At 47.2% G+C, this 25,536-nt stretch overlaps 1 protein-coding gene across 1 annotated transcript in view; it reads left to right on the top strand.

Moving 5' to 3' along the window:
- bop1 (BOP1 ribosomal biogenesis factor) overlaps window positions 1–25,536 on the top strand; it is a 185,473-nt gene that overhangs the window by 141,856 nt on the left and 18,081 nt on the right. Inside the window, exons 4-6 of the mRNA XM_033041756.1 lie at window positions 11,631–11,785; window positions 14,988–15,105; window positions 25,110–25,211. Coding sequence (XP_032897647.1) covers window positions 11,631–11,785; window positions 14,988–15,105; window positions 25,110–25,211 — 375 coding nt within the window. The remainder of the gene's footprint in view (window positions 1–11,630; window positions 11,786–14,987; window positions 15,106–25,109; window positions 25,212–25,536) is intronic.

Here is a 25,536-nt window from a genome sequence, read left to right as displayed (position 1 = left end):
ATCTAATGGAGACACAGAACATTGAACGGTGTCAGCAGCTCAGTAAAACAGGCCCTTCGGCACACAATGTCTGTGTCGGGGGGTAGTGGGTACATGGAACGAGCTGCCAGTAGAGGTAGTTGAGGCAGGTACAATAACAACATTTGAAAGACATTTGGACAGGTTCGTGGATAGGAAAGGTTGAGAGAGATATGGGCCAGATGCGACCAGCTTAGAGGGGGCACCGTGGTTGGTATGGACAAGTTGGGCCGAAGGGCCTGTCTCCATGCTGACTCTGTTTGACTTGATTCTAGCACTTTCCGCTCCATTATTCTTTCTAAAAGTAATAAAAGGACATTAACTAACTGCAGGATAGGAAAAACTTTAAAGGGCTTCTCCTGAAGTAGTGCGGAATATAGTAGACCTCCACAAGCATTCTAACCATGAAACGTTACATTTTAAGACTTTCAAAGCAATGATCATTAAATACCAATGAAATGAGTGAGTGTGTGTGGCTGTGTAGTGTGTGTGGCTGTGTAGTGTGTATTAACTTAGTTTAGAGATACAGCGTGGAAACAGGCTCTTCAGCCCACCGAGTCCGCGCCGACCAGGAATCCCCGCACCCCAACACTATCCTACGCACACTAGGGACAACTTACAATTTTACCTAAGCCAATGAACTCAACAAACCTGTGCGTCTTTGGGGTGTGGGAGGAAACCTGAGCTCCCGGAGAAAGCCAATCAGGTCCCGGGCAGAACGAACAAACTCCGTACAGACAGCACCCGTAGTCGGAATCGAACCTGGATCCCTGGTGCTGTGAGGCAGCAACTCTACCGCTGCGCCACCGTGCCGCCCTGTATATGTATGTATATATAATATATTAGTTTTGGTGCTTAGTTACGTGGGCTACTCCCTCTGTTGATGTCTCGGGTTGTGTGGCACCTGGAATAGGGACATCAGCCACTGATGAATTCTCCATCTTGTTCCCAGCTGGATTAAAAGCAGGTTATCATCAGTCCATTTCCCCCCACAGATGCTGTCTGACCTGCCTTTTTTTTGGCTCAGGATTCCAGCATCTGCAGTCTCTTATGTCTGCAAAGTATTTCACGTCAATTGCCCCCCCCCCCCCCAATATTTCTTGCACACATATCACGCCATCCGCTTCATGTAATTGGTGAAGTGAAAAGACTCGATGTAGATTTTTTTAATTCTCCTGTCATTGCATCTCAATACCTCCTGAGTGGAGTGAATCCCTCTCTCTCCCCCTTTCTCTTCTCTTTGGTTTTAGAGAGATTCAGCACTTCGGCCCACGCCGACCATTGATCACCCTTTCACATTCGTTCCATGTTATATCCCCACTTTCGACTGCACGGGGGCCAATTTGCGGAGGCTAATTAACGTACAAACCCACCCCCTCTTTGGCATATGGCAGGAAACCTGAGCACCCGGAGATAAACCACACAGTCACAGGTTGAACGTGCAAACTCTTCACAGGCAGCACCCGAGGTCAGGATGGAAGGCGGCTCTCTGGCGCTGTGAGGCAGTGACTCTACCAGCTGCACCACTGTGCTGCCCTCTTGTTTACGGTGAACTCTGCTCAAATTACAGTGGCGGCTACTGAATGTCACTCAGTTACCCCCCTGCATCCTGTCAGATCTAGTTTCTCATGTGTTCTCATTTAGGCTTATTATTGTCATGTGTACCGAGGTACAGGGAAAAGCTTTGTTTTACATGCTATCCAGTCAAATCAGACAATACTGTACTATACATAATTACAATCAAGCCAAACTCAAGTACAATAGAAAGAACAAAGGGGAAGATACAGGGTATAGTACTCAGCATTGTAGTCTTAGGTCCCCTTCGGTCGTGGCTGACCATGGGTGTCTCCGGGGTGCTATTCCCTATATGGAGGACGCCTGGTCGAGACTGGTGCACAGACAGCCACCACACGGTCCTTGGCAGATCTGGGTCAGGATCCAGTGGCATGGAGTCCAAGATGACCGGAGACCCTTTTCTGCTGCAGCCTTCATCCGCCTTCCCAGCCGTTATGATGCTCCACTAAAGTCAGCCATCGTCCTCCGCCTGTTCCACCGTTGAAGTCGGTTGGATTGCTCTTTGTCAGAGACCTCCCCCTCCACCTTACCGCCATGGGTGGCCCTACAAGGAGCATAGCTCCAGACGGCATCGATCTCAGGGCCACACAAGCTTCTCCACCACGGCAAGGTGACAATCCGCGGAGAAGTATTGTAGTGCATCAGTTACAAAGACAATTTAAAACATCTTCCCATCGGGGAATTGAACCCCCGGTATCAGGCGTGGTATGTGGGGATACTAACTACAACACTAATGAGGACCCGATATTGCTTGACTGTTGGAACTCACCCAAACATTCCCCAAGTTTATTTTCATAAGCACAAGTTCGGTGAGGTACGGGTACAATGAAAACCTTGCTCGCTTGCAACACAGACACGTAGACCCAGACAACTCAAAAAACAATGTGTACCTAAATGACACATCCTTGATGATAGATGCCTCCTTGCTGAGGCAATGTCTGGTTTAGATGCTTTACATGGTGGAGAGGGCTTGTGCCCGTGATGGACTGTGCTGAGTCCACCGCTCTCTGCAGCCTCTTGCATTCTAGTGCGTTGGATTCACCAACCTCGGACACAAACTGCTGGAGTAACTCACTGGGTCAGGCAGCATCTGCGCACAACATGGGAGAGGTGACGTTTCGGGTCAGGACCCTTCTTCAGACTTCACTGAAAAATCTTGACTGAAATCCTTGTGACACCAGGATTTGTGGTCTTGTGCTGTTATGATTCCTGTGCTTGTGTCTATTTCCCTCTTAATTATTTTTCTCTCTCCTCTCTCCTCTTTCCTCTCTACTACTCTCTTCCCCTCTATCTCTCTATCTCTCTCCCTTGTTCTCACTTTCTCTCTCTCTTTCTCTCTCTTCCTTTCTCTGTCTCTCTTTCTCTCGCTCTCTCTCTCTCTCTCTGTCTTTCACTCTCTCTCTTGCTTTCTCTCTCTCTCCCCCTCTCCCCCTCTCTCCCTCTCTCTCTCTCTCTCTCTCTCTCTCTCTTCCCCCCCTCTTTCTCTTTCTCTCTCTCTCACTTCCACTGCCACTTGTGTCCTTCCCGCCCCCTCCCCCCCTCCTGTGTTCTCCCCCTCTCTGTTCTTGCCTTTGATTACAGCAGTGGGAACATAGCGTGATGCTACTTTAGGCTTGACGATTTTGCACGCTAGGTATGGTTTCCCATGAAGCTACATATCGCGCCACAGGAAATATCAAGTTAGCGAACATTGATTGGTTCTAGTTAATGGGCAGATGAGCTATCACATCTCCTGGTCCAAGGGGATGGTGCAACCCAGGGGTGGGGAACTTAATGCAGCCTTCAGCCTTCTAGGCCATTAAGTGCGGCCTTTTGAATGAATCCAAATTTTGTAGAACAAATCTATTTATTTTTATTCATATTTTTTTTTTTTCTTCTTTTATTATTTTTTATTTTAATCTTAAAATGAACGTGTACTTAAAATACCAAAGAGTAAAAGAAGATTCAACAAAATAATCCTATATCTCATTGAAGTTTCTTGGATGCGGCCCTATTAGAAACATAGAAAATAGGTGCAGGAGTAGGCCATTCGGCCCTTCGAGCCTGCACCACCATTCAATATGATCATGGCTGATCATCCAACTCAGTATCCTGTACCTGCCTTCTCTCCATACCCCCTGATCCCTTTAGCCACAAGGGCCACATCTAACTCCCTCTTAAATATAGCCAATGAACTGGCCTCAACTACCTTCTGTGGCAGAGAGTTCCAGAGATTCACCACTCTCTGTGTGAAAAATGTTTTTCTCATCTCGGTCCTAAAGGATTTCCCCCTTATCCTTAAACTGTGACCCCTTGTTCTGGACTTCCCTAACATCTGGAACAATCTTCCTGCATCTAGCCTGTCCAACCCCTTAGATTACAGCTAACTTAATGTGGCCTTCCAACATGAAAAGGTTCCCCACCCCGTGGTGTAACCTGTCACTGGAATCGCATGGGCGACCCTGACACGCAAGGCAAGCGTTCCCGCTTTGTGTCCTTCTACATATTTGACCCATTTCCATTTGACAGTAGCTCCTGTTTAGCCAGTGTCCTTTTCTGAATGAATAGACGAGCCCGTGACGTGACATTTTTTTTCCCCTGCCCTGTCCAGAGAGAAGATCTTTCTGTTCTTTCAGCTGGCTGCCGTGATTCACTCCCATCTCCCAAGTCTGAACGTTGAGGTTTAAGGCTCCCTCCAGAGATTTAAGTCTGAAATAATTTAGACTGACATTTCAGTCACACCAAAGGAATGTTTCTCTGTTCGAAGTGCTGTTCCCAAGTGCTACAATCATGATGTTACTGAGCACCAAAAATGGCCCTTTAAACACGTCTATGCCAAACCAATTTGTCTGAGATGCTCCTATTTGTCTGCCTTTCATACATTCATAGGTTATAGGAGCACAATTAGTCTACTCTATAGTCAATCATGGCTGATCTATCTTTACCTCTCAACCCCACTCTCCTATGTTTAAGAAGGAACTGCAGATGCGGGAAAATCGAAGGTACACAAAAATGCTGGAGAAACTCAGCGGGTGCAGTAGCATCTATGGAGCGAAGGAAATAGGCAACGATTCGGGCCGAAACTTTGCCTATTTCCTTCGCTCCATAGATGCTGCTGCACCCGCTGAGTTTCTCCAGCATTTTTGTGTACCCACTCTCGTGCCTCGACTCCCTCACTAATCGAGAATCTGTCAATTTCCGCCCTAAAAATATCCATTGATTTGGCCTCCACAGCCGCCTGTGGCAATGAATTCCACAGATTCACCACCCTCTGACCAAAGAAATTCCTCCTCATCTCCTTCCTAAAGGTTATTCTAAGGCTATAGCCTCTGGTGGGAGACTCTCCCACTAGTGGAAGCATCCTCTCCACATCCACTCTATCCAGGCCTTTCACTATTCAGTAAGTGTCAATGAGATGCCCCCTCGGTACCCGGACGTGGCGCCGACAGACAAGAGGCTGAAACAAAGAAGTCGAAGCCAAAGAATCGAATGGAAACGAGGCCGAATCGCCAATGAACCGAAAGAGTCCGAAGACGAAACGCCAACTAACCGAAAGGGCGGGACGCCTAAAAGTCAAGGAACCAAAAAGCTGCGTCGCCTAAAAGCAAACTTACCGAATGGCCGCTCTGTCGAAACGCCACCTACCCAAAAGGCGGCGTCGCCTACAGGTTAACGAACCGACTTCCGCTCAACAGAAACGTCCAATAACGGACTTGACGTTGCCGGGTGGCGGGACTTTTCTGCGATTGGTCCAGACCCCCGCGTCCATCACATCACTGTGAAGGCATGAACATTGTCCCAAACCTCCGCTCCACCTGACCCGCAGCCCGCGGTGGGTGTCCGTGGGAGAGTGGGGGCTGTCCCGAGGGATGCGCACCTTCGGCCACTTTCAACTTGGTGCTTGGGTTCAGATTGCCCAGTCACCTATGGCTTGTGTGGGAAAATGAACCCGGCTCTCCCCTCTCCCCCTTCTCTCTCCCCTCTTCTCTCTCTCCCCCTCTCTCTCTCCCTTCTCTCTCCTCCTTCCTAAAGAGACTTTTAAAAATGGCGTGAAAACCTGGCCCCTCTTGTATGTGGGCTCGTAGACTATTTCTGTGCATTTTACCAATTGGGCATGTGCTTAGGTATTGCAATGCTTTATTGGACTGCATGCAGGAAAATAATTTCATGGTGCGTTTGCACATGTAACAAATAGAAGCCCCATTGAGCCGTCAAGGAAACACGTGTGCAGCAAATGTGTGCTGGAGGATATCGCTGAGATTAGTTGGGAGGTGGCTGTAGGGAGGTCTCATTAAAGTGCATGACTTGAGAGCGTGTAAGTAGCGAGACCATGATATGTCAGCAACAGGGATGATCAAATGTGGTTTGATGGGTCAGACCTGGTGCACGCACACACCCAGACCTACACCAGACGCTACGGAGACTGTGACAGATTGATGAGACGGCTCACATGTCTCGATCACTAGATTTGTTGCCTTGTCTCTCCTGCTCTCCAAGTGGTGGTGGTGGTGGTGGGTGGAATCAGAACAGTAATGTATACAGTGGGCCTCTGATTTGACATGGTGACGTTTCTTCCTAACCTCAGGAGGAGATATAAACACCTGATGACCTTTGTCCCTGGTCTCAACCCACCACCGCTTATGCCTTACACCCCCACCCCCCTTCCCTCACACAAACCACCCCCCAGCCATAGTTGCTGCCTTATGGGGCTGTCCCACTGTACGAGTTTCCCCTGATTCGAACTCGGAGAATTACGGTAATAGCCGCTTGTAGGTACTCGGGGCTCACGTGGACATTTTTCCAACATGTTGAAACATCTTCACGAGTCTTCATGAGCTTCCCGCGTTTCCCGAGTACCTGCCGCTAGCGTTACGAGCCGCTAAGAGACGTCCCCGAGCTCCGACGTACCCGCTACGTACATTCTACGTGCTTACCACGAGTTTGATTTTTTTTTTAAACTCGGGAGAGCTCTTGAATTACCTCGTACAGTGGGACAGTAAGTGCAAAGTATTTCCACGCATCTTTGAAAGGGGAAGTTCATTCCGATCTTGACCAATATTTTTTCCCTGACCAGTGCATCTAAAGTTGACCTCACTTGTGGCGTGTCGCAGTGTAGTATGTGCAATCTGGCTGTGTTGGTGCACGCATGTGACTGCACCTCATAGCTCATTTGCTGAGGTGTGTTTAAAATACCTCAACCCACTATCTTTAGTTTTCTCGTTTTTAGTTTTAGCCCGCTTAGTCCGCACCGTCCAGCGATCCCCGCACTCCAACACTATCCTACACACACTAGGGATCATTTACAATTATACCAAACCAATTAACCTACAAACCTGTGCATCTTTGGAGGGTGGGAGGAAACCGGAGCACCTGGAGAAAACCCACGCAGGTCACGAGGAAAATGTACAAACTCCGTACAGACAGCACCCGTAGTCAGGATCGAACCCGGGCCTCTGGTGCTGTGAGGCAGCATCTCTACTGCTGTACCACCGTGCTGCCCCATCTGACTAGAGCACAGGGACATGTGTTTCATCTTGTAGTCTCTGATGGATACGAGTTGTCAGAATTAAAACTGACAGGAGGATATTAGCTCCAACAAGTTGTGGTGGAAGATGATGTTGAACAGTCGTGGAGTGTATACGGTGTTTGCCACATCTAGTGACTGAGGCTTGTACATGTAACAAGCAAAGAGTAGGAGTAAACGGGTCCTTTTCAGAATGGCAGGCAGTGACTAGTGAGGTACCGCAAGGCTCAGTGCTGGGACCCCAGCTATTTACAATATATATTAATGATTTGGACGAGGGAATTGAATGCAGCATCTCCAGGTTTGCGGATGACACGAAGCTGGGGGGCAGTGTTAGCTGTGAGGAGGATGCTAGGAGGCTGCAAGGTGACTTGGACAGGCTGGGTGAGTGGGCTAATGCATGGCAGATGCAGTATAATGTGGATAACTGTGAGGTTATCCACTTTGGTGGCAAAAACAAGAAAGTAGACTATTATCTAAATGGTGGCCGATTAGGAAAAGGGGAGATGCAACGAGACCTGGGTGTCATGGTACACCAGTCATTGAAAGTAAGGATGCAGGTTCAGCAGGCAGTGAAGAAAGCGAATGGTGTGTTAGCATTCATAGCAAAAGGATTTGAGTATAGGAGCAGGGAGGTTCTACTGCAGTTGTACTGGGTCTTGGTGAGACCACACCTGGAGTATTACGTACAGTTTTGGCCTCCAAATCTGAGGAAGGACATTATTGCCATAGAGGGAGTGTAGAGAAGGTTCACCAGACTGATTCCTGGGATGTCAGGACTTTCATATGAGGAAAGACTGGATAGACTCGGCTTGTACTCGCTAGAATTTAGGAGATTGAGGGGGGATCTTATAGAAACTTACAAAATTCTTAAGGGGTTGGACAGGCTAGATGCAGGAAGATTGTTCCCGATGTTGGGGAAGTCCAGGACAAGGGGTCACAGCTTAAGGATAGAGGGGAAATCCTTTGGGACCGAGATGAGAAAAACATTTTTCACACAGAGAGTGGTGAATCTCTGGAACTCTCTGCCACAGAAGGTAATTGAGGCCAGTTCATTGGCTATATTTAAGAGGGAGTTAGATGTGGCCCTTGTGGCTAAAGGGATCAAGGGGTATGGAGAGAAGGCAGGTACAGGATACTGAGTTGGATGATCAGCCATGATCATATTGAATGGCGGTGCAGGCTCGAAGGGCCGAATGGCCTACTCCTGCACCTATTGTCTATGGTTCTATGTTTCTTAATACAGGGAGTGTGTGAGGGTAATATGTCAAAGCCACTTCTGTTCTTGCTGAGGATCTTTTCTATACTGTCGACCTATTTCAAGGACTAAGGTAGCTCTCCATAGTGTCCTGGCTTGATATTTAGCAAGTCAAGTTGAGTTGATTGTCTAATGCACAAGCACAGTAAAGTACAGGAACAATGAAAATCCTGCCTCGAGCAGCATCACGGGGTCACAGATTCACACAATGCACAGACACCTAAACAATGCATGAATTCTACAGGACAGTGAAAAGAAAAAGACTGTGCGGAAACAAGACCATAGGGCAAAACACAGTTAGAAAACAAATGGGCAGAACCTACACAGTGAATGGTAGGCCTCTGGGGAGTGTTGTAGAGCAGAGGGATCTAGAAGTGCAGGTGGTTCCTTGAAGGTGGAGTCGCAGGTAGATAGGGTGGTCAAAAGGCTTTTGGCACTTGGGCCTTCATCAGTATTGAGTACAGAGGTTGGGAGGTCATGTTGCAGTTGTAGAAGATGTTGGTGAAGCCACATTTAGAGTATTGTGTTCAGTTCTGGGCACCATGTTATAGGAAAGATGTTGTCAAGCTGGAAAGGGTACAGAGAAGATTTACGAGGTTGTTGCCAGGAGTATAGTGTCTAAGCTATAGGGAGAGGTGGAGTAGACTGGGTCTCTATTCCCTGGAGCGCAGGAGGATGAGGGGTGATCTTATAGAGGTATAAAATCATGAGAGGAATAGATCGGGTAGATGCACAGTCTCTTGTCCATAGTTGGTGAAACCAGAGGACATAGGTTTAAGGAGAAGGGGAAAAGATTTAATAGGAATCTGAGGGGTAACTTTTTCACACAAAGGATGGTGGGTGTATGGAACGAGCTGCCAGAGGAGGTAGTTGAGGCTGGGACTATCGCAACGTTTAAGAAACAGTTAGACAGGTACATGGATAGGACAGGTTTGGAGGGATATGGACCAAACGCAGGCAGGTGGGACTAGTGTAGCTGGGACATGTTAGTCAGTATGGGCAAGTTGGGCCGAAGGGCCTGTTTCCACACTGTATAACTCTGTCACTCTAAATCTATAGTGATGCAAGAGGTGGTTCATAGCTGAGGTAGGATTAGGTTTGTGCAGGTTGGTTCAAAAATCTGATGGTTGTAGTTCAGTAGGTGTTGCTGAACCTGGTGGTGTGTGTCCTCGGGCATCTGTACCTCCTGCCCGCCGGCAGCAGCGAGAAGAGGGCATGGCCCAGGTGGTGGGGATGCGTGATGACGGATGCTGCCTTCTTGAGGCAGCGCCTGGTGTAGATACGGGCGTTGGTGTACCATCCCTCTCCTGTACGCTGCCTCTTCACCACCTGTGCCACAGCCAACCACAGTCATGCAGTGGGCGAGTTTATAGAAGATATTTGAGCTGTGCTCAGCCACACAGCCTTGAGGTGCGTGTGCTGGTGGACAGTGAGGAGGAGGAGAAGTGTCCCGTCCACCGCTGTCTGATCCACTGATGAGGAAGGCCAGCATCCAGTAGCACAGGGAGGTGCAGGGGCCCAGGTCTGGAAGACCGGTGATGAGTCTGGCGGGGATGATGGCGTTGAACGCCGAGTTGTAGTCAGTGAGCAGGCGGCCTGACGTACGAGTTCCTGACATGCCGATTTCTCTCACATGGAACCTCCATTGGAAGGTTCCTACCCAATCTGTATCTACAACCCTTCGTCCAGCCAGGATCCACATTTCTTCCACAACTCTACAATTTATTGCGGTCACGGGCAGGGCCGTTGCCAAAACCCAGCTGTGATGCATCCTGATAGTTCTGCCCTTTATGTAGAATGGTACCACCTCAATGTTGCCCTGTTGGCTGGGAATCCCAGGCCCGTCAGTGCCAGCAGCCCCCAGCCCCCACGTACAGCTTACAATTCCTCTTCTTGCTGAGGTTGCTGGGGCACCTATAGAGTTTGGTGCAGGTGTTCACTACATCACTGTTCCACTTCAGAAATCTACTTGCTATGTTTTCACTGCGCTGCGTTATTGATTATTGGAAGTCCACCTTATACTGGCCAAGGCCTTCCTCGTAGTCATTCATCTTAAGTCACATCTGATTACATTTTGAGTATTCAGCTGCATTACTGGAGTAATTATGCAGTTTAAAAGATATACATTATCTGCAGCACACGCTAGACTTAGTTTGCTTTTGCTTAGAGATATAGCGCGGAAACAGGCCCTTCGGCCCACCATGGCGCGCCGACCAGCGATCCCCGCACACTAGCACTATCCTACATGCACAAGGGGCAATTTACAATATTTACCAAATTTACAATACTTACCAAAGCTAATTAACCTATTTAACAATTTACAATACTTACCAAAGCCAATGAACCTACAAACCGGCACGCCTTTGGGATGTGGGAGGAAACTGGAGCACCCGGAGAAAACCCATGCAGGTCACGGGGAAAACATACATACTCCATACAGACAGCACCCGTAGTCAGGATCGAACCCAGGTCTCTGAGAAGGAACTGAGAGGCAACAACTCTACCGCTGCACCACATTGCCACCCTTCTGCTTTTCAGCAGAATTTCCTCTAGGTGCTCCGGTTTCCTCCCACGCTCCAAGGACATGCAGGTTTGTAGGTTAATTAACGTCTGTAAATTGTCCCATGTGTGACAAAGCACGGTGAAAGTCTTTGCTTGCATACCCAAAGTATGCAAACAGTCGCTACATAAAGGGGGGCTGACAACGTTACAAAGTGCCCCTCGCCAGCTCCTCCTTTGTTCTCACCCCCCTCACGGGGTAATCGCCGGTCGGCGCGGACTCGGTGGGTCGAAGGGCCTGTTTCCGCGCTGTATTTTCTGGATCCCGGCTGGATGAAGTGCTGGAGCTACAGGTCATGAAGGAACCTTCAAAGGGAAATCGGACCCATGCCGGCAAAGAGTTGCAGGGCTGTGGGGAATGGGGGAGCGTGGCCTGTGTTGGCTCAGGTGGCCAACTTCTGCGCTGTATGTGATGTGGAGTTCTTGTGGGTGGTCGGGGACAGATTGAGCAACGCAAAATCTAATGAATGAAACTCCACAATTGCTGTTCATGCTATTGTGTGACTGCTGGATGTTTTTGATGGCAGAGCTGTTTATCTTTCTATGGTTCCTTGGCTGTTGGAGGGATGGAGAAAGAGGGAATGCAGTTACTTGAAGTTAGAGAAATCAATATTCATCCCACTGGGCGATCAGTTGTCATATTCAGTGATATTTTAGTGATTGTCAGTTGATATTTGGGTGAAAGTAAAATGTCTTCTTTTCCCAACATTTTTGTAGGATATCCGGAATACTGTGGGCAATATCCCTATGGAATGGTACAAAGACTATCCACACATCGGATATGACCTAGATGGAAAGAAAATCTACAAACCAATCCGAAATAAGGATGAACTGGATGAATTTCTGGATAAAATGGAGAATCCGGATTACTGGTATGGAAAACACTGCAGGAACTTTGGGTTTAACCTCTGGCCTGATGTGTGTGTGTGTGTGTGTGTGTGTATTAAAAACAAAGAATATACGCAGGAGGATATCCACGGGTCTGTTCTGCCATTAATTTTAATGACAGACGATCTTTTTACCTTGATACATTAACTCCTTGAATCTCTTAATATCTAACAATCTGCCAACCTGCCTTGATTATTCTCGAAGGTAGGCACAAAGTGCTGGAGTAACTCAGCGGGACAGGCAGTATCTCTGGAGAGAAGGAATGGGTGACGTTTCGGGTCGAGACCCTTCTTCAGGCAAGAGTCAGGGGAGAGGGAAACGAGAGATATAGACGGTGATGTGGAGATATATAGAACAAATGAATGAAAGGTATGCAAAAAAGTAAGGATGATAAAGGAAACAGGCCACTGTTAGCTGTTTGCTAGGTGAAAACGACAAGCTGGTGCGACTTGGGTGGGGGAGGGATGGAGAAATAGGGAATGCAGTTACTTGAAGTTAGAGAAATCAGTATTTATACCACTGGGTTGTAAGCTGCCCAAGTGAAATATGAGATGCTGTTCCTCCAATTTGCTTTTAGCCTCACTCTGACAATGGAGGAGGCATTCTCGACCTTCACTGTCTTCTCGGGTAGAAGAGTGATGAAAATGTCCTTGAGGAAGGACATTCTTGCTATTGAGGGAGTGCAGCGTAGGTTTACAAGGTTAATTCCCGGGATGGCGGGACTGTCACATGCAGAGAGAATGGAGCAGCTGGGCTTGTTCACTCTGGAGTTTAGACGGATGAGGGGGATCTCATTGAAACATATGAGATTGTTAAGGGTTTGGACACACTAGAGGCTGGAAACATGTTCCCAATGTTGGGGAAGTCCAGAACCAGGGGCCACAGTTTAAGAATAAGGAGTAAGCCATTTAGAACGGAGACGAGGAAATACTTTTTCTCACAGAGAGTGGTGAGTCTGTGGAATTCTCTGCCTCAGAGGGCGGTGGAGGCAGGTTCTCTGGATGCTTTCAAGAGAGAGCTAGATAGGGCTCTTAAAAATAGTCAGGGGATATGGGGAGAAGGCAGGAACGGGGTTCTGATTGGGGATGATCAGCCATGATCACATTGAATGTCGGTGCTGGCTCGAATGGCTGAATGGCCTACTCCTGCACCTATTGTCTATTGTCTAAAACATCACCCTTTGGGTGAAGACCTGTCTTTTCATTTCTGTCCCGTGCAGCCGACCTTGTATTTAGAGGCTGCGTCAGCCCTGAGCAGCCCGGTTATAGGAAACATCAACTCAATGCCTGCCTGCCCTGTCAATAGACTCAAAATGCTGGAGCAACTCTGCAGGACAGGCAGCATCTCTGGATAGAAAGAATGGGTGACGTTTCAGGTCGAGACCCTTCTTCAGACCTGTCGAACCCCATTGGTACATTTCAGTGAGGTTTCCTGTCACAAGCACCCGGTTAAGGTGTCCATTTAAGAATGAGAGGGAGGCCGTTTAGGACTGAGATGAAGAAAAACTTTTTCACCCAAAGAGTTGTGAATCTGGGGAATTCCCTGCCACGGAAGGCAGTGGAGGCCAATTCACTGGATGTGTTCAAGAGAGGGTTAGATTTAGCTCTGAGGGATAAAGGAATTAAAGGATATGGAGAAAAGGCAGGAACAGGGTACTGATTTTAGATGATCAGCGATGATCATATTGAATGGCGGTGCTGGCTCGAAGGGCCAAATGGACTCCTCATGCACCCATTTTTCCATGTTTCTATCAGTTCGTCTCCCAAAATCTTTAAGTATTGAATCACTTAAGGAGTGCATTGGTCACTCAATGGTTGCCTGGTTCTTTATTCTCACGTATGCACAGCACAGTGATATTCTCCTGCACATCCCACTAATGCACCGTCACCGTATTGAGGCGCCAATCACAAAGAAAAAGAGAAAGTGCTCGATCTTTCCTCGTCTCCGTTCTAAATGGCTTACCCCTTATTCTTAAACTGTGGACCCTGGTTCTGGACTCCCCCAACATCGGGAACATGTTTCCTGCCTCCAGCGTGTCCAAACCCTTCACAATCTTATATGTTTCAATGATATACCCTCTCATCCTTCTAAACTCCAGAGTTTACAAGCCCATCATTCTCTCAGCGTATGACAGTCCCGCCATCCCGGGAATTAACCTTGTAAACCTACGCTGCACTCCCTCAATAGCAAGAATGTCCTTCCTCAAGTTAGGGGACCAAACCTGTACCCAATAATTAGGCAACCAAAACTGTACACCCTCATCAGACTGATTCCTATTCCTTTTCTCCAGGGATGCTGCCTGACCCGCTAACTCCAGCATTTTGGGGTCTATCTTCGGTGTAAACCAGCATCTGCAGTTCCTTCCTCCACACTCTGAAATGAGAGTGTTGCTGCTTGTGACTGCAGATTGCATTCTCTCTCTCCTTTACATGCGGAGTGTGATGGGTCCTGACCTGCTGCCAATCCCGTCCCACCCTTGAGCAAAGCCCAAAGTGCTGGAGCAACTCAGAGGATCAAGCAGGATCTGTGGGGGGAAATGGATAGACAACATTGCAGCTCGTGACAGCGACGTTAGTTAGGTAGTTTAGTTTATTGTCACGTGTAGCGAGGTACAGTGAAAAGCTTTTGTTGCGTGCTAACCAGTCAGCAGAAAGACAAGACATGATTACAATCGAGCCATTTACAATGTATAGATACATGATAAGGGAATAACGTTTAGTGCAAGGTAAAGCCAGCAAAGTCCGATCAAGGATATTCCGAGGGTCACCAATGAGGTAGATAGTAGTTCAGCACTGCTCTCTGGTTGTGGTAGGATGATTCAGTTGCCTGATAACAGCTGGGAAGAAACTGTCTCTGAATCTGGAGATGTGCGTTTTCACACTTCTATAACCTTTGCCTGATGGGAGAGGGGAGAAGAGGGAGTGGCCAGGGTGCGACTCGTCCTTGATTATGCTGCTGGCCTTGCCGAGGCAGCGTGAGGTATAAATGGAGTCAATGGAAGGGAGGTTGGTTTGTGCGATGATCTTCTTGAGTCTGAAGAAGGGCCCTGACCCGAAACGTCACCTAACCATGTTCTCAAGAGATGCTGCCTGAGCCGCTGAGTTACTCCAGCACTTTGTGTTGTGCTGAAGATGCTCACATCTGCATCCATTGCTCCCCCCCTCATTGCTTTCTCCCTGTCCGCAGGCGTACTGTCCCAGATAAGATGACCGGCACTGACATCCGACTCACAGATGACCAGATAGATCTTGTCCACAGGCTACAGAAGGGACAGTTTGGAGACGCCAAGTTTGATCCCTATCAGGTGAGAATCGTATTTTCCTGAATCTTGTTGCGAATGAAGTGAGCTGATTGTGGAGATTCCAGTCTCTGCCTGGTCAGGACAGTGATGGGGTCATTGGGTGCAAACCTTGTGCCGTCTTGCTCAATAGCTTTGGGTCTCCTAAAGAACAGCGTGGGAGTGCGTCTTTGTGATTCGATCGTTGCATTTGGATCAGGAATTTGTTGACGACCAAAAGGCACGGGAAATTGGAGCTAAAAGGGAGCTGTTGGGCGCATGGTGGTGCAACGGTGGAGTTGCTGCCTTAACGCACTTACAGCGCCAGAGACCTACATTCCATCCTGACTACAGGTGCTGTCTGTATGGAGTTCAAACAGTGCCCTCCATAATGTCTGGGACAAAGACCCATCATTTATTTATTTGCCTCTGTACTCCACAATTTGAGATTTGTAATAGAAAAAATCACATGTGGTTAAGTGCACTTTGTCAGATTTTAATAAAGGTCATTTTTCTACATTTGGTTTCACCATGTAGAAATTACAGCTGTGTTTATACATAGTCCCCCCATTTCAGGGCACCATAATGTTTGGGACACATGGCTTCACAGGCGTTTGTAATTGCTCAGGTGTGTTTGAATGCCTCCGTAATGCAGGTGTAAGAGAGCTCTCAGCACCTAGTCTTTCCTCCAGTCTTTCCATCACCTTTGGAAACTTTTATTGCTGTTTATCAACATGAGGACCAAAGTTGTGCCAATGAAAGTCAAAGAAGCCATTATGAGACTGAGAAACAAGAATAAAACTGTTAGAGACATCAGCCAAACCATAGGCTTACCAAAAGCAACTGTTTGGAACATCATTAAGAAGAAAGAGAGCACTGGTGAGCTCACTAATCACAAAGGGACTGGCAGGCCAAGGAAGACCTCCACAGCTGATGACAGAAGAATTCTCTCTATAATAAAGAAAAATCCCCAAACACCTGTCCGACAGATCAGAAACACTCTTCAGGAGTCAGGTGTGGATTTGTCAATGTCCACTGTCCGCAGAAGACTTCATGAACAGAAATACAGAGACTACACTGCAAGATGCAAAACACCGGTTAGCCACAAAAATAGGATGGCCAGGTTACAGTTTGCCAAGAAGTACTTAAAAGAGCAACCACAGTTCTGGAAAAAGGTCTTGTGGACAGATGAGACGAACATTAACTTATATCAGTGATGGCAAGTGCAAAGTATGGAGGAGAGAAGGAACTACCCAGATCCAAAGCATACCACCTCATCTGTGAAACACGGTGGTGGGGGTGTTATGGCCTGGGCATGTATGGCTGCTGAAGGTACTGACTCACTTATCTTCATTGATGATACAACTGCTGATGGTAGTAGCATAATGAATTATGTAGTGTATAGACATATCCTATCTGCTCAAGTTCAAACAAATGCCTCAACTCATTGGCCGGCGGTTCATTCTACAGCAAGACTATCATCCCAAACATACTGCTAAAGCAACAAAGGAGTTTTTCAAAGCTAAAAGGCAGGACTGGTCAGTGAGCGGGTTAAATAAAGCATTTAGGACGCTTCCCTTGTATTAATTGAGGCAGAGCACGAGAGAGGTGATGCTGGAGGTGGATAGAGAACAAGTATGTGCACAGTTCTCCCTCACCTTATTTCAGCAGGAATGTGAATGTACTGGAGAGGGTGCAGAGGAGATTTAGAAGGATATTGCCAGCACTGGAAAATTATAGATGAGCTAAGATGGGATAAGCTCGGGTTGTTTTCTTTGGAACAGAGGAGACCGAGGGGAGACTTAATTGAGGTGTATAAAACCGAGGGGCCCAGACAATAAATGGGAAGGACTTGGTTCCCTCAGAGACATCCGAAAACAGGAAGGTACATTTAAAGCAATTGGTGGAAGGATGAGAAGGGAGACGACGAAACACTTTTTCACCCAGAGGCTGGTGAGAGGTCTGAAGAAATGCAACTCGTGGCGTTTAAGCTGTTGCGTGTTGAAAACTTGGACGTTAGGGCTCTGTCCTGCAGACCTGCTCCTAGAAGACGGATTAGGTTACCTGGGCCTGCGGACTCGAGTTAGAGGGGGAGGTTGGAGTAGCAGGGACGTTTGTACAGTAACAGGCTGAGTGAGGGGGGGGGCGACCATACTGCGGTGCACAAGATCACGAGGGGCATGGATAACGTGAACAACGTGAACCCTCACGGTATTTTTCCCAAGGTAGAGGATTCTAAAAGTGGGCATGCATAGGCTTAAGGTGAGAGGGAAGAGATTTAAGAGGGACTTGGGGGCAAGTTTCTCCACTCAGGAGAGTCGCCTCTATCTGGAAATTTAATTCTGCCATTTGGGCAGGTTTATGGATATGAACGGCTTGGGACGGATATGGGCCAAGCAAAGGAAAAGGGGACGATGTTTGAATGCCGGGAGACAATGCCATGAATTATTTATAAAAGATATTTTGACAGATAGGAAAGGTTTTGAAGGAGCTAGACCATTGGGACAAGCCCAGAGTGAACAAGTTGGGCCAAAGCGACTGTGTCCACGCTGTCCAACTAACTCTGTGACTCCGGGTTGGCCTTCAACCAGTCGGCCTGCATGGAGGGGGCCTTCCTCTCCATCTGAACCATGCTCTCTCTTCCGTAGGAATATTTGATGAGATGGTGTGGGAAGGGGCTGTTTCTTCTTTCACTTTGATGAAGGTGGTGTTTGAAGGAGAGCAACACATTTTGAGGGGTGGGACGACGTACAAGAGGAGTCATGCCCGTCCCATTGACCAGCCTGTTAGATACAATTGGCTAGATAAGGAGGAGGGCTCCCTCCATTACTACAACTAGAACATTCACAACAAAGAAAGGAATCCACTCTGTGCGTTGGAGATTTTATTCCCTTTCAAGCACCTTTCCGTGGGCTTGTGGAAATAATTTTCTCAGTTTATCATTTTCAGAACATCTACTAACTTTGAATCCTTCTCTCAGGTCAGTTATGCTCATTTTACACACCAAGAGCGAATGGCATGTTGGCCTTTATAACAAGAGGAGTTAAGTATAGGAGCAAAGAGGTCCTTCTGCAGTTGTACAGGGCCCTAGTGAGACCACACCTGGAGTATTGTGTGCAGTTTTGGTCCCCTAATTTGAGGAAGGACATTCTTGCTATTGAGGGAGTGCAGCATAGGTTTACAAGGTTAATTCCCGGGATGGCGGGACTGTCATATGCTGAGAGAATGGAGCGGCTGGGCTTGTACACTCTGGAGTTTAGAAGGATGAGAGAGGATCATATTGAAACATAAAATTATTAAGGGATTGGACACGCTAGAGGCAGGAAACATGTTCCCGATGTTGGGGGAGTCCAGAACCAGGGGCCACAGTTTAAGAATAAGGGGTAAGCCATTTTGAATGGAGACGAGGAAACACTTTTTCTCACAGAGAGTTGTGAGTCTGTGGAATTCTCTGGATACTTTTGGGACGACAGATGGCACAATGGGCTAAGTGTTCGGCTGGCGACCGGAAGGTGGCCGGTTCGAATCCCGCTTGGAGTGCATACTGTCGTTGTGTCCTTGGGCAAGACACTTCACCCACCTTTGCCTGTGTGTGAATGTGTGTGAGTGATTGGTGGTGGTCGGAGGGGCCGTAGGCGCAGAATGGCAGCCACGCTTCCGTCAGTCTGCCCCAGGGCAGCTGTGGCTACAGAAGTAGCTTTACCACTACCAAGTGTGACTGAGGAGTGAATGAATAATGCGATGTAAAGCGCCTTGAGTATTAGAAAGGCGCTATATAAATCCCATCCATTATTATTATTATTAAGAGAGAGCTAGATAGGGCTCTTAAAGATAGGGGATATGGGGAGAAGGCAGGAACGGGGCACTGATTGTGGATGATCAGCCATGAACACAGTGAATGGTGGTGCTGGCTCGAAGGGCTGAATGGCCTCCTCCTGCACCTATTGTCTATTGTCTCATTTCATCTCGTTTTTCACAGTGTGTGGAGGGTATATGGAACGAGAGGTGGTAGTTGAGGCAGGTATTCTAACAACATTTAAAAGGCATTTGGATAGGAAAGGTTTAGAGGGATATGAGGCAAACGTGGCCAGGTGGGACTCGGGTTGATGGGGCATCTTGGTCAGCATAGACAAGTTGGGCGGAAGGGCCTATTTCCGTGCTGAATGACTAGATGCCTGATGCGGGCTGGGCGAGTGAGTACAGTGGAGCTAGTGCTCAGCTACTCATCCACTTTTCCTAACTCATCTACTGTATCCACTGTTCCAGGTGTGGACTCCTGTACATCGGCGAGACCAAGTGCAGGCTCGGCTATCGTTTCACTGAACTCCTCCGCCCAGTCCGCTTAAACCTACCTGATCTCCCGGGTGCCAAACACTTTAACACCCCCTCCCATTCCCACACTGACTTTCTTCCCTGGGCCTCCTCCATTGTCAGAATGAGGCCCAACGCAAATTGGAGGAACAGCACCTCATATTTCACTTGGGCAGCTTACACCCCAGCAGTATGAACATTGACTTCTCCAACTTCAAGTATCCCTTGCTTTCCCTCTCTCTCCGTCCCTCCCCCACCCTAGTTCTCCGATTAGTTTCATTGGACTTTTGATTAAATTTGACTGATTGGATGCCTCGTTGTCACCTTCCCCTGAGCTAACAATGAACCATCCTTGATCATCACCCCCTTTTGATCTGTCATTTTCACAGCTTAGCCTTCCATATCCCTAGGTCTCTCTCTCTCTCCCCTGACTCTCAGTCTGAAGAAGGGTCTCGACCCATAAACATCACCCGTTCCTTCTCTCCAGAGATGCTGCCTGACCCGCTGAGTTACTCCTGTGTTCCAGTGCTAACCTGCTGCAGTTCAGATGTCCGTCACTAGAGGCTGTTGGAGAGCTGTGCTTGTATAAGTGTCCCGACCAAATGCTGCATCTTATAACCGCAAGGCCCGAGCATCGGCAACACGAGCAAGCTTCCTTCTTCTCCGGTCAGCAGGCAGAGACTTTCCTCCTGATGTTGCTCCTGATGTTCCCCCATCCAAAACACAAAGTGCTGGAGGAACTCAGCGGGTCAGGCAGCCTCTGTGGAAGGAATGGACAGATGATGTTTCGGGTTGCGGCTGTTCTTCAGACTGTCCTCTCCCTCCACAGACACTGTCTGACCAGCAGAGTTCCTCCAGCACTGTTTCTTGCTCAAGATTCTAACATCTAAATGCACACAGTCTTTCGCCCAGAGTAGGGGAGTCAAAAAGTAGATGACATACAATGCCCTCCATAATGTTTGGGACAAAGACCCATCATTTATTTATTTGCCTCTCTACTCCACACTTTGAGATTTGTAATAGAAAATGTGGAGTCACATGTGGTTAAAGTGCACATTGTCAGATTTTATTAAAGACCATTTTTATACATTTTGGTTTCTCCATGTAGAAATTACAGCAGTGTTTATACATAGTTCCCCCATTTCAGGGCACCATAATGTTTGGGACACAGCAATGTCATGTAAATGAAAGTAGTCATGTTTAGTATTTTGTTGCATATCCTTTGCATGCAATGACTGCTTGAAGTCTGCGATTCATGGACATCACCAGTTGCTGGGTGTCTTCTCTGGTGATGCTCTGCCAGGCCTGTATTGCAGCCATCTTTAGCTTGTGCTTGTTTTGGGGGCTAGTCCCCTTCAGTTTTCTCTTCAGCATATAAAAGGCATGCTCAATTGGGTTCAGATCGGGTGATTGACTTGGCCACTCAAGAATTGACCATTTTTTAGCTTTGAAAAACACCTTTGTTGCTTTAGCAGTATGTTTGGGATCATTGTCTTGCTGTAGAATGAACCGCCGGCCAATGAGTTTTGAGGCATTTGTTTGAACTTGAGCAGATAGGATGTGTCTATACACTTCAGAATTCATTATGCTACTACCATCAGATGTTGTATCATCAATGAAGATAAGTGAGCCAGTACCTTCAGCAGCCATACATGCCCAGGCCATAACACCCCCACCACCGTGTTTCACAGATGAGGTGGTATGCTTTGGATCTTGGGCAGTTCCTTCTCTCCTCCATACTTTGCTCTTGCCATCACTCTGATATAAGTTAATCTTCATCTCATCTGTCCACAAGACCTTTTTCCAGAACTGTGATTGCTCTTTTAAGTACTTCTTGGCAAACTGTAACCTGGCCATCCTATTTTTCCGTCTAACCAGTGGTTTGCATCTTGCAGTGTAGCCTCTGTATTTCTGTTCATGAAGTCTTCTGCGGACAGTGGTCATTGACAAATCCACACCTGACTCCTGAAGAGTGTTTCTGATCTGTGGGACAGGTGTTTGGGGATTTTTCTTTATTATAGAGAGAATTCTTCTGTCATCAGCTGTGGAGGTCTTCCTTGGCCTGCCAGTCCCTTTGTGATTAGTAAGCTCACCAGTGCTCTCTTTCTTGTTAATGATGTTCCAAACAGTTGATTTTGGTAAGCCTAAGGTTTGGCTGATGTCTCTAACAGTTTTATTCTTGTTTCTCAGTCTCATAATGGCTTCTTTGACTTTCATTGGCACAACTTTGGTCCTCATGTAGATAAACAGCAATACAAGTTTCCAAAGGTGATGGAAAGACTGGAGGAAAGACTAGGTGCTGAGAGCTCTCTTTTACCTGCATTAAGGAGGCATTTAAACACACCTGAGCAATTACAAACACCTGTGAAGCCATGTGTCCCAAACATTATGGTGCCCTGAAATGGGGGGACTATGTATAAACACTGCTGTAATTTCTACATGGTGAAACCAAAATGTATAAAAATGGCCGTTATTAAGATCTGACAATGTGTACTTTAACCACATGTGATTTTTTTTCTATTACAAATCGCAAATTGTGGAGTACAGAAGCAAATAAATAAATGATAGTCCCAGACATTATGGAGGGCACTGTTTACTGGCTGGTTTGTCACAGCTAAGATCTGACACCACTTAAAAGCTTCAGTGGAGATCTACAAAGTTGTGGCCATGATCTGAGTATTTTAACTGAGAAAAAGATCAGAGAGACTGAGATTCATAAATCTCCAATCAGCCTCTTGTATTCCCAAGTCAAGTCGATAAATGTTTGACGGCCCAGATGAGTTGGCATGGGAAGGGTAGGGATTGCTTTGCTTCAGAGCGGTCCATATTTACGGATCAATCAAAATGAATGATTAGGGATGGATTAGAGTGGAGGAGGAACGTTAGTGGAGGTGGGAGTCTGGGACTTGTAGTGCAGACAGATTTCACCAGGTTAAAAGTATTATTGAATATGCAGTACCCTTCAAAGCTGCCAACCAAGAGGGCACTGGTTCCTCCTGTTTCGTACATTTTTGAGCATACAGAAGTTCTGAACTTAAAGAGTTACTCCAACTTTTTTGTTTTTAATAGTCTCTTAACTTGGGCTGATGTTCAAAATTTGCATCCAAAGAATTTACACTGAATTCCTCAGAACATACTTCATCGCCATGAATGCGGTCTGCTCTTTCAAAAACACTCAGGTTGGCCAGGAGATGGTGAAATCTGTCTCACCATCAGCCCTCGGGGACAGACGAAACGTCTTGAGGCAGGCGACCTTTGAAAGGAATTTTTTCCCCCAGTGCTTATTAGAGTGAAGGATGTCAGTGCTGGCAGTGGATGTTTCTTCAACTCTCCCTCCCCCCCCCCCACCCCCCCTGCAGTTTTGTGCGTGAGTCCTGGTGAAGAATATTCCCCAACTGTGTTTGTTGGATGGTCCTACCTCACGCTTTCCCCCAGCCTTACTGTCGAGTGAAGTGGAGAACCTCATCTAATCCACTTGGGAAGCTCCGAGGCCCACAAAGGAGAAGTGTCTCGACCCGAAACATCGCCCATTCCTTTTCTCCAGAGATGCTGCCTGTCCCGCTGAGTTACTGCAGCATTTTGTGTCTATCTTTGGCCCACATTAGATAGCCAGATATAAAAACAGTTTTTATCCACGAGTAGTTGCTCTACTCAACAGCCAAACATCTGTAGCCTTCCTTTGATCTGGTATGTTGTTGGTTCACATGCTTGATCAATGGTGCTTTATAGAAACATAGAAAATAGGTGCAGGAACCAGATTCATTGTGATCATGGCTGATCGTCCCCTATCAATAATCCGTGCCTGCCTTCTCCCCATATCCCTTGACTCCACTAGCCCCTAGAGCTCTATCTAACTCTCTCTTAAATCCATCCAGTGATTTGGCCTCCACTGCCCTCTGTGGCAGGGAATTCCATAAATTCACAACTCTCTGGGTGAAAACGTTTTTTCTCACCTCAGTCTTAAATGACCTCCCCATTATTCTAAGACTGTGGCATTAATGTTTTATTATTATTAATGTTTAGTGTTTTCTGAGTCATTCATAACTGTCACTGCATGTCATGTTTGATCAATGGTTCAGGATCTCGTAATAGAACACGGAGAAGTTGTGGGCGGAGCACCAAGGCAAATTCCTTGTATGTGAATACTTGGCCAATAAACATACTTACTTACAACAAACCAGGTTAGAATTGTTGCAGAGCCTTGCAGCCAGCAAGAGATCCATCTGTCAATACAGCACACAAACAGGCCCTTCGGCCCAATGCATCCATGCCACCCAAAATGCTGCATCTAAGCTGGCCCTATTTAGAGTCATATAGCATCGAAACCGGCCTTTCCAAATAAATTGTCCATGCCGACCAGGATGCCTCATCTACGACTGTCCCGTTACCTGTGTTTGTCCCATATCCCTCTAAATCTTTCCTATCCATGTACTTGTCCAAATGTCTTTTAAATGTTGTTACATTACCTGCCTCAACTACTTCCTCTGGCAGCTCGTTCCGTATACCATCTGAATAAAAAGGTTACCCCTCAGTTTCTGATTAAATCTCTCCTCTCTCACTTGAAATGCCTGATGCTTGATTCTTGATTCCTCTACACTGGGGAAAAGATTGTGTACATTCACCCTACCAATGGCCCTGGTTATTTTATACACCTCTATGAGATCACCTCTCAGCCTCCTGGGCTCCACTAATGTAATCCTAGCTTGCCCTACCTCTCCCTACAGCTCAGGCCCTCGAGTCCTGGCAGTGTCCTCAAATCTTCCATGCACTCATTCTAGCTCAAAGGCCTCCTTTCTATACCAAAACTGCACACAACACTCACACAAGTGTGAGAGAGATTAGATTTGGTGTGGATTTGAGCTGCAGTCTAGAGGTGAAAGTACAGCATGGATACAGGCCCTTCGGCCCATCTTGTTCACCCCAATAAATTTGGCAGTCTGGGCTTGTCCCATTTGGCACATACCCCTTCTAAGTCCCAAGGACTGTCTAAAGAAAGGTCCGGTCCAAACACGAGGTCTGAAGAATGGTCCTGACCTGAAACATCATGTGTCCATCCTCCACAGATGCTGCCTGACCCACTGAGATCCCTTCAGCACCGTGTGTTTTGCTCCAGATTCCAGTTCGTTGTGTCTCCTCTGGAACCCTTCCTATCCATATATGTCTATTGAAAGCCATAATTGTATCCCCTCCTATAGCTTTCTCTGGCAGTTCATTCCACATGTCGACAATCCTTTTATTTTATTGAGATGAGGAAAATGGGTGACGTTTCGGCTCGAGACCCTTCTTCGATTGAGAGTCCATGACTCTCAGTCTCAAGAAGGGTCTCGACCCGAAACTTCGCCCATTCCTTCTCTCCGGAGATGCCGCCTGTCCCGCTGAGTTACTCCAGCATTTTATATCTATTTTCGGTGTAAACCAGCATCTGCAGTTCCTTCCTCCACCTTTTATTGAATTCCAGTTTAATCTAATCCCACCCTCCCTACCTCATCCCAGATATTTCCAGCTGCATCTTGCTCTCGCCGCCCACTTTCTTTGCTGATTAAATCTGATTTGCAGCCATTCTCAGCGCGTTTTGATCAGTTCTTGGTGGGAAATGAAGAACTGTTTGTGGGCGTAGAGTCTAGTTCTCCATGTGGAAGTTAGTGTGCTGTAAAATGTGTCACGTCTTAAAGGACATGTTTCAACCGTTTGTGAACTCATGTCGTCTCCTCCTTGTTTAGTCTTCCATCGACTTCTTTACCCACGAGACCATGATCCACCCGGTGACCAATCACCCAGCTCACAAACGCAGCTTCATCCCATCGCTCATCGAGAAGGAGAAGGTAAGATCTGGCAATTGCTATTTTGTTTTTACACCAAACAGATTCGAGCAGCAACTTTTAAATGATTCCTCCCCTTCTTTTCCTCCCCATCCCCTGTGTCCCAGTCATAGAGTGATACAGTGTGGAAAGGCCCTTCGGCCCAACTTGCCCACACCAACATGTCCCAGCTACACTAGTCCCACCTGCCAGCGTTTGGTCCATATCCATCCAAACCTGTCCCACCCATGTACCTGTCTAACAGTTCCTTAAATGTTGGGATAGTCCCAGCCTCAACTATCTCCTCTGGCAGCTTGTTCCATACACCCACCACCCTTTGTGTGACGAC

This window comes from Amblyraja radiata, chromosome 2 (assembly GCF_010909765.2).
Source record: "Amblyraja radiata isolate CabotCenter1 chromosome 2, sAmbRad1.1.pri, whole genome shotgun sequence".
In the NCBI taxonomy this organism is placed as follows: Eukaryota; Metazoa; Chordata; class Chondrichthyes; order Rajiformes; family Rajidae; genus Amblyraja; species Amblyraja radiata.
The sequence above is the reverse complement of the archived record's forward strand: the minus strand, read 5'-3'. Positions and strand labels throughout refer to the sequence as shown.